This window comes from Barbus barbus, assembly GCF_936440315.1.
Source record: "Barbus barbus genome assembly, chromosome: 44".
Taxonomy (NCBI): domain Eukaryota; kingdom Metazoa; phylum Chordata; class Actinopteri; order Cypriniformes; family Cyprinidae; genus Barbus; species Barbus barbus.
The window spans coordinates 15,645,326-15,661,900 of record NC_136722.1 but is presented as its reverse complement, the minus strand read 5'-3'; the positions used below and the strand labels follow the sequence as shown (position 1 = coordinate 15,661,900).

Here is a 16,575-nt window from a genome sequence, read left to right as displayed (position 1 = left end):
TTCACACACTTTAAGCTTTTATTTTCCAAACGTATTAGGATTAGTCCAACGAATCGTTCGGTTTGTAACGAATCGAACCGAAAGCCTTGTACCGAATGGTTTAATACGAATACACGTATCGTTACACCCCTAATATATATATATATCTATATATATATATATATATATATATATATATATATATATATATATCTCGATAGATACAGTAGATATCCAGATGTATTTTTATATATTCCATTTTATATATTATATAAATTAGTTTGTATAAAGTACATTATCGCGTTCCTGCTCGCCTCATCTGGAACATCTTTCCATTATCTGCCGCCCATTTTATCTGCCCCGGGAGTTTTCATCGATCATTGTTACTGCTGTGTACATTCCACCACAGGCGGACACTGGATTGGCTTTGTCTAAGCTTCACGATGTGCTCAGCGGCCACATTAACAAACATCCTGACGCTGCCTTCATCATCGCGGGGGACTTTAACAAAGCCAACCTCAGACAGGTCATGCCGAACTTTTATCAACATGTATCCTGTCCAACTAGAGGACCAAACACACTGGATCATTGCTACACTCAGTTCAAGGATGCCTACAAAGCCCGCTCACTACCGGCTTTTGGCAAATCGGACCATGCCGCCATCTTTCTAACACCGAGATACAAACAAAGGCTCGTTCAGGAACCTCCGGTGCAGAGAGTAGTGACGCGCTGGTCCTCCCACTCAGAGACTATGCTGCAGGCGGCGCTTGATGACGTCGACTGGGACATGTTCCGGGCGAGTTCTTCTGACGTCAGCGAGTTCACGGATGTAGCATTAAGCTTCGTAAACACGCTAACCGAGCAAGCTACAGAAACAATAACGATAAGGACATTCTCCAATCAGAAACCGTGGGTGGACAGAACAATCCGTGACGCGGTTAACACACGCACCGCCGCTTACAATGAGGCTCTTCTGTCTGGGAATACGAGCGAGTACAAAGCATCGTGCTATGCTCTCCGACACGCAGTAAGAGCCGCCAAACACAGATACAGAGAGAGAATTGAGTCTCATTTCCAGCTCAACGACTCTCGACGGATGTGGCAGGGACTGAGGGCCATCTGTGACTTCGGAAACAAATCCTCCGCGGAGGTGAGAGCAGATCCGTTGCTGGCCGACGAGTTAAACATCTTCTACGGCCGCTTCGATGGCAACGGCGGCGGCGCGTTTCTGCCGACCAGCGCGTCTGGAAGCAACAGGCAGAGCAGCGATGATCCTGTAATCACCGTGTCGGAGGATGAGGTTCGGAGGGCACTAAAGAAAGTGAACGTCAGGAAAGCAGCCGGACCTGATGGGATAACCGGCCGTGTTCTGAGGTCCTGCGCTGATCAGCTCGCTGGTTTGCTCACTTCTATCTTTAATGAGTCCCTTGCTACCGCCGTGGTTCCCACCTCATTCAAAAAATCCATCATTATCCCTGTGCCAAAGAACAATAATCCCTCTTGCCTGAATGACTATCGCCCAGTTGCCCTCACATCTATAGTCATGAAGGTTTTTGAGAGACTTGTAAAGAGCCACATTTGCTCCTCCATCCCTGATACTCTGGACCCTCTTCAGTTTGCCTATCGCCCAAACAGATCCACGGACGATGCCATTTCTCACGTTCTCCACTCTTCCCTCACACACTTGGATAGCAACAATGGAAATTATGTAAGGCTGCTATTCATTGACTATAGCTCAGCTTTCAACACTATAGTCCCCATCAAGCTGGCATCTAAACTCACAGACCTCGGCCTAAACTCCTCACTCTGTGACTGGATTCAAGACTTCCTCACCGGCAGACCTCAAGTGGTGAAAGTTGGCCAGTTCACCTCAAACTCCATCACTCTGAACATAGGAGCCCCACAGGGCTGTGTCCTGAGTCCCCTGCTCTACTCTCTCTACACGCATGACTGCGTGTCCTCTCACAGCTCCACATCTATTGTCAAATTCGCTGATGATACTGTGGTTCTGGGCCTCATCTCCAACAACGATGAGACCGCATACTTGGATGAGGTAGAGAGACTCACATCATGGTGCCAGGACAACTGTCTCTCTCTGAATGTGAGCAAAACTAAAGAGCTGATCATGGACTTTAGGAAGAGACAGCAGCAGCCCTACACTCCTCTTATGATCAGTGGGACCCCTGTGGAGAGGGTGAGCAGCTTCAAGTACCTCGGTGTAAACATCTCCGAGAACCTGACTTGGACTACACACATCCAAACACAGGTCAAGAAAGCCAGGCAAAGACTGTACCATCTGCGACAGCTGAGGAAATTCAGGGTCTCACCAGCAATCCTGAAAACTTTCTATTCAGGGACCATAGAAAGTGTACTGACTCAGTGCATCTCAGTGTGGTATGGAAACAGCTCCAATCAGGACTGCAAAGCACTACAGAGAGTTGTGCGCTTAGCTGAGCGCATCTCAGGGTCTGCTCTCCCCTCTCTGCAGGACATCTACCTCAAACGCTGCAAAAATAGAGCTGTCAAAATCATCAAGGACTCAAATCACCCTGGTAACCAGCTATTCACTTTGCTTCCATCTGGTAAGCGCTTCCGTAGCCTGATGGCAAAAACTGAGAGACTTAGGAGGAGCTTCTTCCCCCAGGCCATCAGGCTCCTAAACTCTAACTCTGTGTCATAACATCACTTGACTCCATGTAAATATCACCATATCAATAAGCTATTCATAATTTTTCTCTACCTCATATTGCTGCTATTATATACCCTGTACAACTTTTTTGCACATTATTTTGCACATTCCTCTTAGTACTATTTAAGTCAACAACATACTGACCTGCACATTTATATTTATATTTTTTATCTATCTTTTTATTTTATTCTTTTATTTTATTTTATTTTTTTCTACTTTTCTTCTCTTAATATTTGTATACTTTATAAATGCATTGTCCTTGGAGCGGACCTGACCTACATTTCACTGCTGGTTATACTCTGTATAATTGTGTATGTGACAAATAAAACTCTTGAATCTTGAATCTTGAATCTTGATTTATTTGTGTGTGTATGAGTATGTTTATACATGCACAAAAATCATTGCAAAATTTGTAAAAAAATATATATATATATATAGAAATAAATATAACTAAATACATAATAAAAATTTCTGATTCTGCATTGGGTCTGAAAAATGTACGTCTGTTAGGGCTGCATATCTTTCAAAAATGTTCGATATCAGTACTGATACTGATACCTTGACTTCGATACCGGTTCCTGAACGATACTTTTTTCGATACCAATTTTATGAAATCAATTTTAACAAGATTACATTATCTCAAAAAAAAAAACCTTTGGTTTTATTTTTTAATCTCCTTGTCTGTCACTATAGACTGCTTGCATGGAAATCTGAAATTTTGACATTACTTCCTATTGTGATTATATAAAATTCCCTTTTTTATGTTATATGTTTGGTGACTGGTTTAAATTATGTGTTTCTTCAGTGGGAGTGATAGCGTCCTCATGCCCCAGTTGCTGGATGTCATTTCTTCTTGCGCTCATCCTGATTTGATCCATACCAGCAACCACATGCATCTACGTGGATCATAAGAAAAGGGTGACATGGCTAATTAGTGTGTTTGTTCTCACACAAGCACATTAATAACTGTCATTAATTACCTAGAATGCAATACACAAGCAAAAAAAAAAAAAGAATAGATATCAATAAGCTCACATCCCCCAAGCCACCCAATCAAAGAGAGATGGACCTTGGCTGGTACAGGAAGTGCCAAGCTACCTTTAAGAGCTATGACTTTGTCTAACTAAGCTATAATTCATATTAAAGATTTTCTGATGTACTACCACATTCAGGTTTCCAATGCCTGACCTCATAAACATCCAATGATTTGGCACGTGACTCATTCCTCGGGGTGTCTGTTGTAATGAAATAGTAATTACTTCATTCAAATGAAACACGTCTATTGTGACAGGAATGTTTCTGTAAGCCATGCCTCCTCACATTACTTTTTGATGAAACCTTGCTCAACAAATTGAATGTAACACTTATAGGTCTTAAATTCCAACGCTGGTGCTGTCAGGCCTGTTGAATATTTAATGCCATAATAAAGCAGGGCCATGAAGGAACTAAATAGATAAGTTTGTAATTCAAACGCTCCATATGCAGGCTAAACTATGTATTTCCAATGCCTTTTCAGGTATATTCATGCATTATAGAGGAGGAGGCGAGGCAGTCCTAATAAATGATACATAGCAATTGATTCAGTTCTGGTGAATATAGAAATGTAAATCTTGCACAGTGTAATGTATCCTGTTTCCCATTAGAGTTGATGTGAGTGAATTTTTCTTATTACGAGTGGGTCGTTTTCCCTAAGGCAGTTTCATATGCTGTGGCATGGAGACACACATGTCATATTCTTTCGGTCTGACACACAAGGGAGTTTTTAGCTGGAATCAGTACATTGATATGATGTGGAATAGAGCCTTTAGTAGAACTATGATTTGCTGTTATTGTGTGTCTAATAGACATGTGGATGGCGTTTTAATGGCTGCTGTTGTCTCATTTGCACAGAGACATTGAATGCATTACAGCAAGTCCTAACCAGGCACGACAAGTAATAAATCGTAAATGTTTTTGTCCTAAACAGCCATGACCACAACAAGCAACATACATTTTGTTGTAGTGGTCTTTTATGCTCACCAAGGCTGCATTTATTTGATCAAAAATACAGTAAAAACAGTAATATTGTGAAATATTATTACCATTTAAAATCACTGTTTTCTATTTGAATACATTTTAAAATGCAATTTATTCCTGTGATTGCAAAGCTGAATTTTCAGCATCATCACTCCTGCCTTCAGTGTCACACGATCCTTCAGAAATCGTTCTAATATGCTGATTTGAATGTTGAACACGCGTGAATATTTTGTCGAAACTGTGATACATTTTTACAAGATTCTCTGATAAACAGAAAGTTCAAAAGAACTTCTTTAATATGATTTTTTTTGGGGGGGGGGGGGGGGGGTAAATGTTAATGTCCTTCCTGTCACTTTTGTAGTTTAAGTATAAATATTATTAATAAAAGTGTTAATTTCTTATTAATTAATTGATTATATAAAATCTCATTTTGGAATATCAGCTAAAATGCTTAACAAAAGCAAAAAATGGCAAAATCGAACATTAAACATTTGGTTGCTAATTATTTTTATTCAGTAAGAAAATATATGGAGGAACAAGGGCAGAAATGCATTTACCACATCCAAGACAGGCATTAAAAAATGACTCTGCCTCAAGTTATGTGACTAAATAATTTGTTCAAATGATTGTCTACCACTGCCTCCCAAAAATGTGAAGTGATATACTGTGGATGCACACACAATGAATTCTCATTGGTCCCACAACCACATTTTAAACATCAAATTTGCCAAGCCAATCTGATGAGATCTGTCCAATTGTACAGTGTTTTCACTTTCAGTGTGGACGGAGAAATTGCTGTAAACTTGCAGCTGTTGTATCTAGTTAGAACAGTGTTTGTGTGTGTATAATAAGCCTATTACATTCGTTCCTCATTCATATTCAGCAATGTACACCTGATTGATTTTTTCAATAAACAAAATAATCAGTATCCTTATTGGATTATCCAATTGAAATGATTCCAATATCCATTTTTTCTCTCCCACTGTTACACTGTCTAAAATAAACAGTCAGATATCTAGCAGTGTCAGTGTTTCTCCCCTGAAGACTAATAGATTCATATATTAATACATGTCAGAGGTGGGAGGTTTGGAGAGATTTGTTTGAGCAACTCGTGAAAGGTGAAGCATTTGCATTTCGTTTGTCACAATGGTACGGTGTAAAGCGGGTTGTACGCCCGGAGGGAATCTGCACCCATGTGATTGAATCTCCCTGATTTAATGCACTCATCACTGACCTGTGCTTCCCTCTCTGCATCTCTCTCCCAGGAATGTGAGTTCGGCAGGAGAGGAGGCTCGGCGGCGGATGAGAGAATGCGAGGGTCTGACTGATGCGCTTCTTTTCGTCATCCAGACTTCCCTCGGAAGCAACGAGATTGATAGCAAGGTACGCTTTCCTCCTGGGATCTGTCCATCTCACCCAGAGCTTAAAGGCAACCTGTAGTAAAAGTTTTCATCTGTGAGTGTTTGTGTGTCTGCAACAAATAAACAGCTCTGTGGTTGGCTGCTCTCTGAAGGTTGCGAAGGCTCGCTCTTCTAAATGGCGTTCTTTAATCATGATTTAACTGGCAGCCCTCCGTCAGGCCCAGCATGCTAATCGCAGAGCGCAGGGGATGCATCCGTCCTAATGAGAATTGAAGAGCAGAGCGTGTGGATGCTGGAGCGTGGCACTGTTCTTTCCCTCTGGTCATTTTCAAACTTGCGAGCATTCCAGCTTTCCCACAATTCCTGCTGTCTGAATCCCCCGCCGTGCACTCTCAACCACCTCTCTTCACGGTTTCCAAACTCACAGCATGACTAATAAAAAGTAGTGTACTTGAATTTCTTGTAATATCTCTTCAGGCTTTATTGGCTGTATGTAGACGGTTAGAACTTGCTCAAAGGGTTAAAGGCATAGTTCGCCAAAAAATGTATATTAATTTCACTCCCCGTCTTGTCGTTACAAACCTGTATGACTTTTTCTTCTGCAGAACACAAAAGAAGATGCTTTGAGAAACATCTCAATGTCCAAAACAATATTGGACCCCATTGACTCTAATTGTATGAAATGTTTTTATCTTGTGTTTTGTTTCCACAGAAGAAAAGTCATAGAGATTTGGAACGACATGAGTAAACTGATGACAGACGCATAATTTTTGAGTGAACTGTCTCTTTAACTCTTTCCCCACCAGTGCTTTTGAAAAAAAGTTGAAAGCCAACGCCAACAGTTTTGATAATTTTCACTAAAATTTAATGGCCCCCGGAATATTTTGTTGTATGAATCTGAAAAAATCTGTTTTAATCTAGCTTCAAGCGTTATTTATTATCAAAACTTGAATGTAGGTAAATTTCATTAAAAAAAAGCAACATTTTAAGCAAAAAGCTGAGAAAATCGCATTTTTATCAAATACTACATATGGATCATATTCAGTACGATAATCAAAGCAAAGATGCAGTTGATGGCTTCCATCAGCACCCCTAAAGCTTGCACAGTCCTTTACCACTTCCTAGATCGACATTTCACTCGGTAACATTAGGCAGTTTCCATTTATGTGCTGTTTATTGTTGATGATTGCGTTATTTTCCATATGCATATGCTTACATATGAGATCGCTCGTTTATGCATCTTCCACATTGGTGTTTTTGATCGGCATATTCTAGACTCATTCGGGAGATGCGTAATAGTGCCCCCGAGTGTGAAAATGTGGAAACCTGGAAAATTCTGTGTTTGGCAGGGAAAGCGTTAATAACTTCCAATGTTCAAATGAAACCTTCGCCATTGTTCTTAGTTTACCTGTTGTACATAGTTTGTAGTATGTTGTTTAAAGTAGTCAGCTACATAACTAGTTGGTTTATACGACAAAGAGTGGACAGTCTTGACCAATTTCTCACCTGTAAATAAATACTATTCAATTCACGTCTCGCACACTTCAATGCCTTTTGAATGGAACATATGTGTATGGATTAGCCCTTATTTTAATTTAGCTTTTAGGGAATCTATTCTTAAGATTCGATATTGATATGATATCAATCAAAACGTATAATTTCTAAGGTTTTAACGACTCGTCCAGCGAATCGTTAAATTCAGTATATCTTTAACAATTTTGTTTATCTTATTCGTGGCCAACAATAAAACAAACCAAATAGTACTTTATCAAAATTCATGAGCATAGGTGACGCGATCTTTGGCAAATAGTTCAAAACTTGAAAATCACATAGCACCAGACAAAAGATTTCTTAATAAATCAAAGTTTATTTGTTACTCTACAACACTACTAAGCTAAAATAACACAAAACAGAATACGTACACACACAAACATTGCAGGCAATGAACTTGAAGAAAGCTTAAACTAGCACTCGTTTACTAGTTACTGAAACCTCGGCCTGAGGGAGTTTCAAGCAGAGAACTCTTTACTCTTAAAATTACTTCAACCGGTTTCCAGCAGAATTATGGAGAATTGTTTGATTACTTGCTTTAAGTTGAGTTTGACAGCTGATCGGTGTTTCCACGCAGTCTCCACGGGGTCGGCGGGAACCTCCGGCTGATTGGCTGCTGATGTGTCATCGTCACGCGATGTCACTGGGGATGCCCTCTTGCAATTGGTTGGTTTTCTGTGACGTGATGACGCTCTTAGGAAGTTTGTTTCAGTTCTTAGGCAACCTGTAGGTGTTAAAGTTTCTTTGGTCAGAACTTTGAAGCCATGTGTGGATCTTTGCCAGATGGTATATGGCCGAGAGCGCTTAACAGCGCGATCAGATCAGGAGCTGAAGTGTCAAACAGGTCAGCGCGCGAGCAAGCCAGCAAGCAAAGCTTCTGTGACCATTTAAATGACCCGATTTGGTGTCCACCCACGGGAGGTTTCTTCCAATCAGATTGTGCCTATAGGGTGGAGCCCCGCCCCGCACGGCTCAGTTTTCTGTGCGAAAATCCTTTGCTGAATTATTTCATAAAATGAAGAACATATCCTAGCAGACTCCTAAGTGTTTTAATCATACATTATGATGAGAAAAGTCAACTTTCATCCACACCAAATTATCGTTGACGCAATTAGCTTTCATTCAAAATCAAACACCAAGTATTTTGCATACCCAAAGTACATATATCAATTTTATCTATACGCAGTTAAGGCATAGATTAAACAATCATAAATTCTAAATAATCACACCAAGCATGTGAAACTAAACAATAGTGATCGAGAAAAATTAGACATCAAGAGATTACAACAATACCATAGATTCCAATAACACAGCAAGTTTATAAATGACATGAAATACAACCTTAATATATATTGTCTATAAATGTCTGATTTTCTTTGATCTGCCAAAGAAAAAAGGCACGTTTCTCTGCTGGAGGGAAACGGGAGGTCATGGGAATGTCACTCCGGTGTGTATCTGTGAGACTTCAACGCCTAGTCTCATCATAAAAACGTCTCTCCTTGTTGATACAATCCTTGAATTACATGTTAAGCAGTCAGGAGGTCGTGTCTAGATCCAGAGGTCTTTGTCCTGTTTCTGGTTGAATTATGTTTAAGTGATAAGAAAGCCACAGTAAAGTCCTGTTCTGGAAGACGTCCAGATGTTCCCTCAAATTTATCCTGGTTTTTAGAGGTCTCCTGAGATAAGGAAGGCCAGGAAATCGGCCAGGCAGTCAAATGCAGATGCTAGGAGTGGAAGTCTTAACTCCTGCTAAGGAATGTGCTGTCTTGAAATTATTTGCTCTACAAGGCATTACATATACGTTCGCTTCGAACTGGAATCATGGCGGAATATCTTGTGATTTCCACTTCGTAGGGCACTTAAGGTCGAATAAAACAACATCTGAAGCGATAAGAGAAACACACAAAATGTGCAGAGCTGGAATTGAGAACCGCTGCACTAAAGGGACATGGTTAGCCGCTTGCTTGCAGCCTTATTATTTACAGTACATGAAAGTTCTTACCACGGTAACACTTTATAATAACGTCCAGTTATAAGTCATTTATAAGTGATTAGTTAATGATTAACTAATCATTTACAAAACATTCATAAGCGATTAATAAGTGATATGCTAACAATTTGTGTATGTTTTGTTAATTCATTTAAAAGTCATTTACAAGTAATTAGCTAATGATGAACTAATCATTTACAAAACATAACTATACATTCACAAATGATTAAGTATATGCTAACGATTTATAAATCTGTCATAAGTTATCTTTATAAATAGCATCATGAAATAATTAAACACATCCTTAATGGTTAATAGTTACTAGTTAATATATTATTAATCACTTATAAATCATTGAAATGTCAACATTGTACTATTATCTCAATAAACATTATAAATCATTTACAAAGCTTTCTGCATCCCCTAATCTAAAGTGTAAACTACTCATCAGTTGTAAATGTTTTACAAACCTTCCAGGTTACAGGTTGTTTGTGAATATATATATATATATTTACGCACACACGACTGGAAACCATAAAGTTTGTAAAACATTTACAACTGATGAGTAGTTTACACTTTAGATTAGGGGATGCAGAAAGCTTTGTAAATGATTTATAATGTTTATTGAGATAATAGTACAATGTTGACATTTCAATGATCTATAAGTGATTAATAATATATTAACTATTAACTATTAACCATTAAGGATCTGTTTGATTATTTCATGATGCTATATTTAAAGATAACTTATGACATTTATAAATTGTTAGCATATACTTAATCATTTGTGAATGTATAGTTATGTTTTGTAAATGATTAGTTCATCATCATCTAATCACTTGTAAATGATTCAAAACTTATTCTACAAAACATAGATAAAAATATTAACATATCAATTATTAATCATCTATGAATGCATAGTCATGTTTTGTAAATGATTAGTTCATCATTAGCTAATTACTTGTAAATTACTTTTAAATGAATTAACAAAACATACACAAATTGTTAGCATATCACTTATTAATTGCTTATGAATGTTTTGTAAACGATTAGTTAATCATTAACTAATCACTTATAAATTACTTATAACTGGACGTTATTATAAAGTGTTACCCAGTATAATTACCCAACATTAAAAAAAAAATTATCCTTCATCTTGTAGGCTATTTATTCCCCTTAGGGGTTCCACAGTATACTTAATTTCCTTTCCGAACACAGAACTGGGATGCGGCGGATTGAGGGGGGGGGGGGGGGGTTGTGACCACGATGCCGGCTGGGTTAAGGTATAAGGGATAGGTCAACAAAGTAATTGTAAATGTAATTACAGAAATTAATTACAGATATAATTACAAGCAGGTATTTTTTTAAATATGTGAGTACAATGTAAAAACATGTATGTTCACAATAAGTGCGTTGTACCAAATGCTTAAAGGGGACCTATTATGCCCCTTTTTACAAGATGTAAAATAAGTCTCTGATGTCCCCAGAGTGTATATGTGAAGTTTTAGCTCAATATACCCCACAGACATATTTTTATAGCTTGTTAAAATTGCCACTTTTACGGTGTGAGCAAAAACGCTCTGATTTTGAGTATGTTGCTTTAATGCAAATGAGCTGGTGCTCCCGGAGAAGAGGGCGGCGCTTCAAGAACTCAAGCACCTGCATTCGCAGTGCTAGCCTTTGCAAATAAACATTTTACTATTAGTACAAGCCTGTTTTCTTTACAGAAAACATACTCTGCTTTCAAAGTCAGTCATCTGATTATACTGTGCATAATAATTTGGCATTTCTGAATTACACAGACGGGGAGCACGGCGGGATAAAAGTAACAACATAGCTGGTCTCATTCTATCACAAACTTTATAAGTTCCACTTCTGATTATGAGCTCGACAACTTCAACTTCAAGTGATCGACTCACATTACTTTCATATGCAACTTTTAACTACCACATTCCTATTCACCATCATTCTGGGAAGGCAGCATCAGTGAAAACAGGCAGAGACCATGATAGTTTTAGCAATTAGCCTTACAGAGTGCCAAGAAGCTCTTTCAGAAAGGCAATTTGGAAAACAAACGCATTAGGGCTGTGCAATATGACGATATATATCGGATGGGCGAAATAAAAAGTCTATCGTTGCATATTATGTTCTGTTGTTTATTTCATGGTGTCGCAAAATACATTGTTTATGGTAATACTTTTTCGTCATTTGGATGACTGCAACCTTTACACGCCACTATGGGGCGTGAAGGGGAGACAGAACCAGGTGGAGAACGACCAGAACAAAACGAGGAGCTCGTTCCTAAACGAGGGACTACATCTGTAGCATGGGCAGGCGTTTTTAAGCACTGCAGTTTGAAAACAACCGATTTTAAGCCGTTGAAACACAAACAACAGAGCTATATGCGTGCGCCGTCTCTGTTTCTGTGTGAGAGGACCACACATTATTATTTTTTTGTCCGCTTTATTGGCTTTGAACGGTTACAACACACTTATATGCGTCAGAATCCCCCTCTTTGCAAGTATCCTCATAAACACAGCGATTTAGGTCTTAAAAGAGAGTAAACAGCTGAAAGAGAAAACGCATATGTAACATTGGATCCGGACTTCGGTCTTAAAGGGATAGCTGTCCAATATTAATTCTGTCTGCCATTCATATTAATCATAGCACATTGCTAGAAAATCTCTCACTGCTCTTGGCTAAATTAATTTTGTAACTTTAATAAGAAGAAATAATAATAATAAGTGTTTTATATATACATGTATAGAATCTATACATAATACACGTGTTAATTAATCTATCATAGATATAATTAACACAGTGAAGACTAATTGATTTACACAATGTATGTAGCATTTCTTATTTATTGTAGTTTTTTGTCCTATTGCTTGCAATTAGTTTCTTATCCTTATTTCATCACTGTTTATTTATCTTCAGTGAGCTTGTAGTTTTTTTGTCTCTTGATATTGACATTGGTGACAAGGATTATGAAAATTCTATGGTATCAAAGATTTTAATATCATAAAAACCTTATTAAAAACCTTATTAAAATTACTATATCGTGATATAAAATTAGTCATATCGTGATATAAGATTTTGGTCATATCGCCCACCCCTACGCATGATACTTACTTTGTCTGGAGCTGACGTTTGCGCACTAAGCGTTGGTATTGATTCCTAAACATTTAGGGGACGTTACCAATTTTTTCTGGGATATTTCCTTTGAAAATGAAATTTAACCACAGTGTCCTCGGCTCAGATGAGGGGAGATTATGGCGACTCCTATGTTCATTAGTGCATCCCAAAACACAACACTTGTAAAGCCTCTTTGGCGCTGACATTGTATCTATCTCCAGTAATGGCAGACCGCAGCTTCTCACTCAGGGCTGTGTTTATGCTAATTGGGCAGAGAGCATCACAAATGGGCGGGACTTTTTCCCCTCGGTGGCGTGAACAGAGGGAGAATCTGAAACAGCTTGTACAGAGAAGACTGTTCATGATTTATTGGTTTTATAAAAAAGAGTTGGTGGATTTTTAACATTATAGGCTGGTTTTCTTCACACACTGCAGCCATACAACTGTGTTCAAACACCTTATAAAAGTGATTTTTGCATAATAGGTGCCGTTTAATTTAAATGTAAGTACATAGTAGTTAAGGCCACTTAATATAAAGGGGGACTGAAAAAAATTGTTTGCCCTTTTACCTTAGAGAACATGTAAAAACCAAAGTATACTTTGCTATTTAAAACTGGGAAGCTAAAAACAATGGCGTAGGTTTCATTTGAACATTGGTGGGTGCTATATTAAAGGAATAGTTCTCTCAAAAATAAAGCATCTCTCATTAGTTTACTCATCCTCATGTCGTTCCAAACCTGTAAGATGTTTTTCAAGATATTTTTAATATTTCAATTGTCTTTGGTTGTATAATGGGTCCAATATGGTTTTGGACTCCATTGAGTCATTTTTAAACTATCTTCTTTTGTGTTCTGCTGAACAAAGAAAGGATACTTTTGTTTAATGCATGTGTTGCTAAAAAGCTGATATCCGGACTCTTCTCGTTGCATACCGCTGCTCTCAAAACACAGGTCAGAGCAAGAAAACGTCAGGCGCATTGAAGCACACCAATAAGCTAGTGGGCTTTGCCACTGTGCCATTTTTGTCCCCATTTTACTGCGACCTTTTGAATTTCGTCTAAATGTAAAACTACTCATTCTGTAAGTGCACCTCCAGCCTATGGTTACGCCTTTTCTACTTCCCTATACATGTCAATTTAGCTCATTTTAGAGCATTAAGCACTCTTTTTCATCCATCAGTGTGCTTAAACACATTACAAACACTCAAAAAAGCAACAGCGACCATTTTATCCATTACACTGGCTTCGAAAAAGGGCAATCACCCTAATCACTCCAATTTCTTTATGTGTGGTGCTTTGCCCAGAGCTGTTTTCACCAGGTGTTGGTCCAGCAGAGCTATAATTGCTGAAAGCACACCACCCATGGTCATAATGTGCCATTAACCTGCTGTTGGTCAAACTCCCTCCTGTTGACTTCAACATTTAAAATGGGGACCTTGTAAACTGCTGCCAGTAAGAGAGATGATAAGACAAGGTGCGTTATTCATTATGTAGCACATTTCCAGGAAAATTTAAGCAGAACTTGTTTTGCTTTCCTCAAAAACCGTGGAGAAAGCAAGGTCAGCCATGTCTGGGTTTTTGTAAGTCAATGTTTCTGTACGTCTGAAATGCCAGTACATAATTCTCTGAGCGTTTATCTGATTACAGTCGTTATTTTTGTATGTGCAGGGCATGGTCCTCCTCGTTCCATAATAGGAAAAAAAAAGAAAAACATGGAGATTGAGAAAAATGCTCGTTTTTCATCATCATTTTGAGAGCATTTATTTTCTATTTTCTGCTGTCAAGCATTGTGCCTGCTCTGCTGTGTCTCCTTGTAATACCCTGTTAAATGGAGTGTGAGCCGATGGATTTGGCTGGTCATTTTTCCCCATCTGCGAGTATATCCTTTAATCACATTTAAATGGGAGACCGTGTCAGACATATAATTAAGTACTTTCATATACTTAGTGCCAATGCAGCCTTACACTCCCAGCCAACAGTCAGAGAAAGACAGAGACAGAGGGAATGAGAAAGTTAGATGAACTGAAAAAGAGACAAGAGAGAGGAAAATATATGGGCAAGATAGAAGAAAACTAGGTCTTAAAAACTAGGTTGTAACCTTGCTGTCTTTGACAGGCCCTAGAAATGTCTCTCTAATACAGGGATCGTAAAGTCAAATTATCTAATTGTTTAAAGTAAATACATGTTTTGTTGTTGTTTTTTACAACCACAAATTTGAGATTTTTTTTGTTTTGTTGACTAATTTACTATTTATTTTATTACTTGTATATTTTATTTTATTTCTCAGATTTTGCAAGCAGCTGTCTATCTGTCTCTCTATCTATCTATCTATCTATCTATCTATCTATCTATCTATCTATCTTATTTTTCTGTCAGGACCACTATTGTCAAAGATGACTGACAATTAGCATACAGTTTGGATTGGTGGTATGGTTCTGTTCTGGGCAAGAACTCCCTGCACATCCATGCCGCCTAGCATGGATAAGAGCAGGGAGAGCAGTAATAACCCCCCAAAACAAAACCATATGCCATACCCCCCAACACAAAATGACAGTGAAAATCTCAAGCCTTAAGCAACAAACATGTAGCCCTTAAATGACAAAAATGTTGCCAAACCCCACAAACGCCATAGCCACAAGCATGTTGCCCTTAACCAGATGACCTAACGAGTATGCTGCCAATACCTGAAAAGCTTAAGCAACATGTTCTCGCTTACAACCAGATAGCCTTAGAGTAAGCGTGCTCCCAATAACGACCAAACATCTTAGGAACAAGCATGCACCAAATAAAACCAGAAGTAAGGCATATTGTCAGTATGATCACATAAGCTTAGCACAAGCACTTCACTGAAAACAACTAAAGTCTAAGCAATACAGATAGCCTTAGTAAGCATGTTGCCAATAATCTAAGAGCATTAAAAAGGAACTTAGCTTAGCTTCCTAAAGACCTTCAGAGATGAATGGAGAATGAAACGTATAGCCAGCTGGGATGTGGATGCTTGATCTCTTATCCTTCTTCATGTGGGGAATGAAGATCTGACTCATCTTAGTCAGTCACATAACTAATGGAGTCCAATAATATAACAATGCGTGAAGCAATGCTAACTTCCGAAACAGGCATCAATACGCGAAAACTTGCACTTTCCCCAAGGTCCCTTACTTACTGTTCGTCAGAGCGATCTCTCCCAGCTTAATGCACATTGCAACAGCTGTGCGGGGCAGTGCCTATTATATCAAGTGAAATAATGATGAGAAACATAATCAGCTTTGCCTTTTGTAGTAATACTGTTTTAGAATTTTTGGGGGGGGGAGTTGTTAAACCCTGAATGTGTGAGAAAATCAAGCACAAACTTAACCTCGCTGCGAAAGCACACGTTCAAGTTACACAAATGAATTGAGGTGAAATCCATAAGGGGAACGAATCCTCTCGCTATATCCCCGATTGCACAATTCCTAGTACTTAGACGTTGGTGTTTGCCTGGCAAATTCGCCATTAATTAGCTATTGAGCAATGCGAAGCTGGTGATAATACTGAAGGGCTTTATATATGAGTGCCCTGATAGGTGTAGCATCCCTATAGGTAGACGTGGATCAGCTGAGAGTCAGCTGATGCAAGCTTGACTAACGTGACCTGCCAGAACTAACGCTGACGCTAGATATTTATAAAATAAATGCCTGCCAGGTAACCATACAACAATTTATTTATTTATTTATATTTATCTTTTTTGGACGGGGGGGAGGAGTTGGGGAGAAATGAAAACAAATTTGTATGTTTGTTTTTTGTTGTTGTTGTTTTTCACAAATATTATTTTTACATTTTACTTTATTTTTTATATTTAACTTTATTTTTTACTTCA

At 38.4% G+C, this 16,575-nt stretch overlaps 1 protein-coding gene across 2 annotated transcripts in view; it reads left to right on the top strand.

Annotated features, from left to right (window-relative positions):
- Nucleotides 1–16,575, top strand: part of LOC306863509 (catenin delta-2-like) — a gene marked incomplete at its 5' end in the record, with an annotated part of 323,056 nt that overhangs the window by 255,140 nt on the left and 51,341 nt on the right. For both annotated transcript variants that reach the window (XM_079406884.1, XM_079406883.1), the window contains one exon: nucleotides 5,950–6,067. In XM_079406884.1, the coding sequence (XP_079263010.1) occupies nucleotides 5,950–6,067 (118 nt within the window). The remainder of the gene's footprint in view (nucleotides 1–5,949; nucleotides 6,068–16,575) is intronic.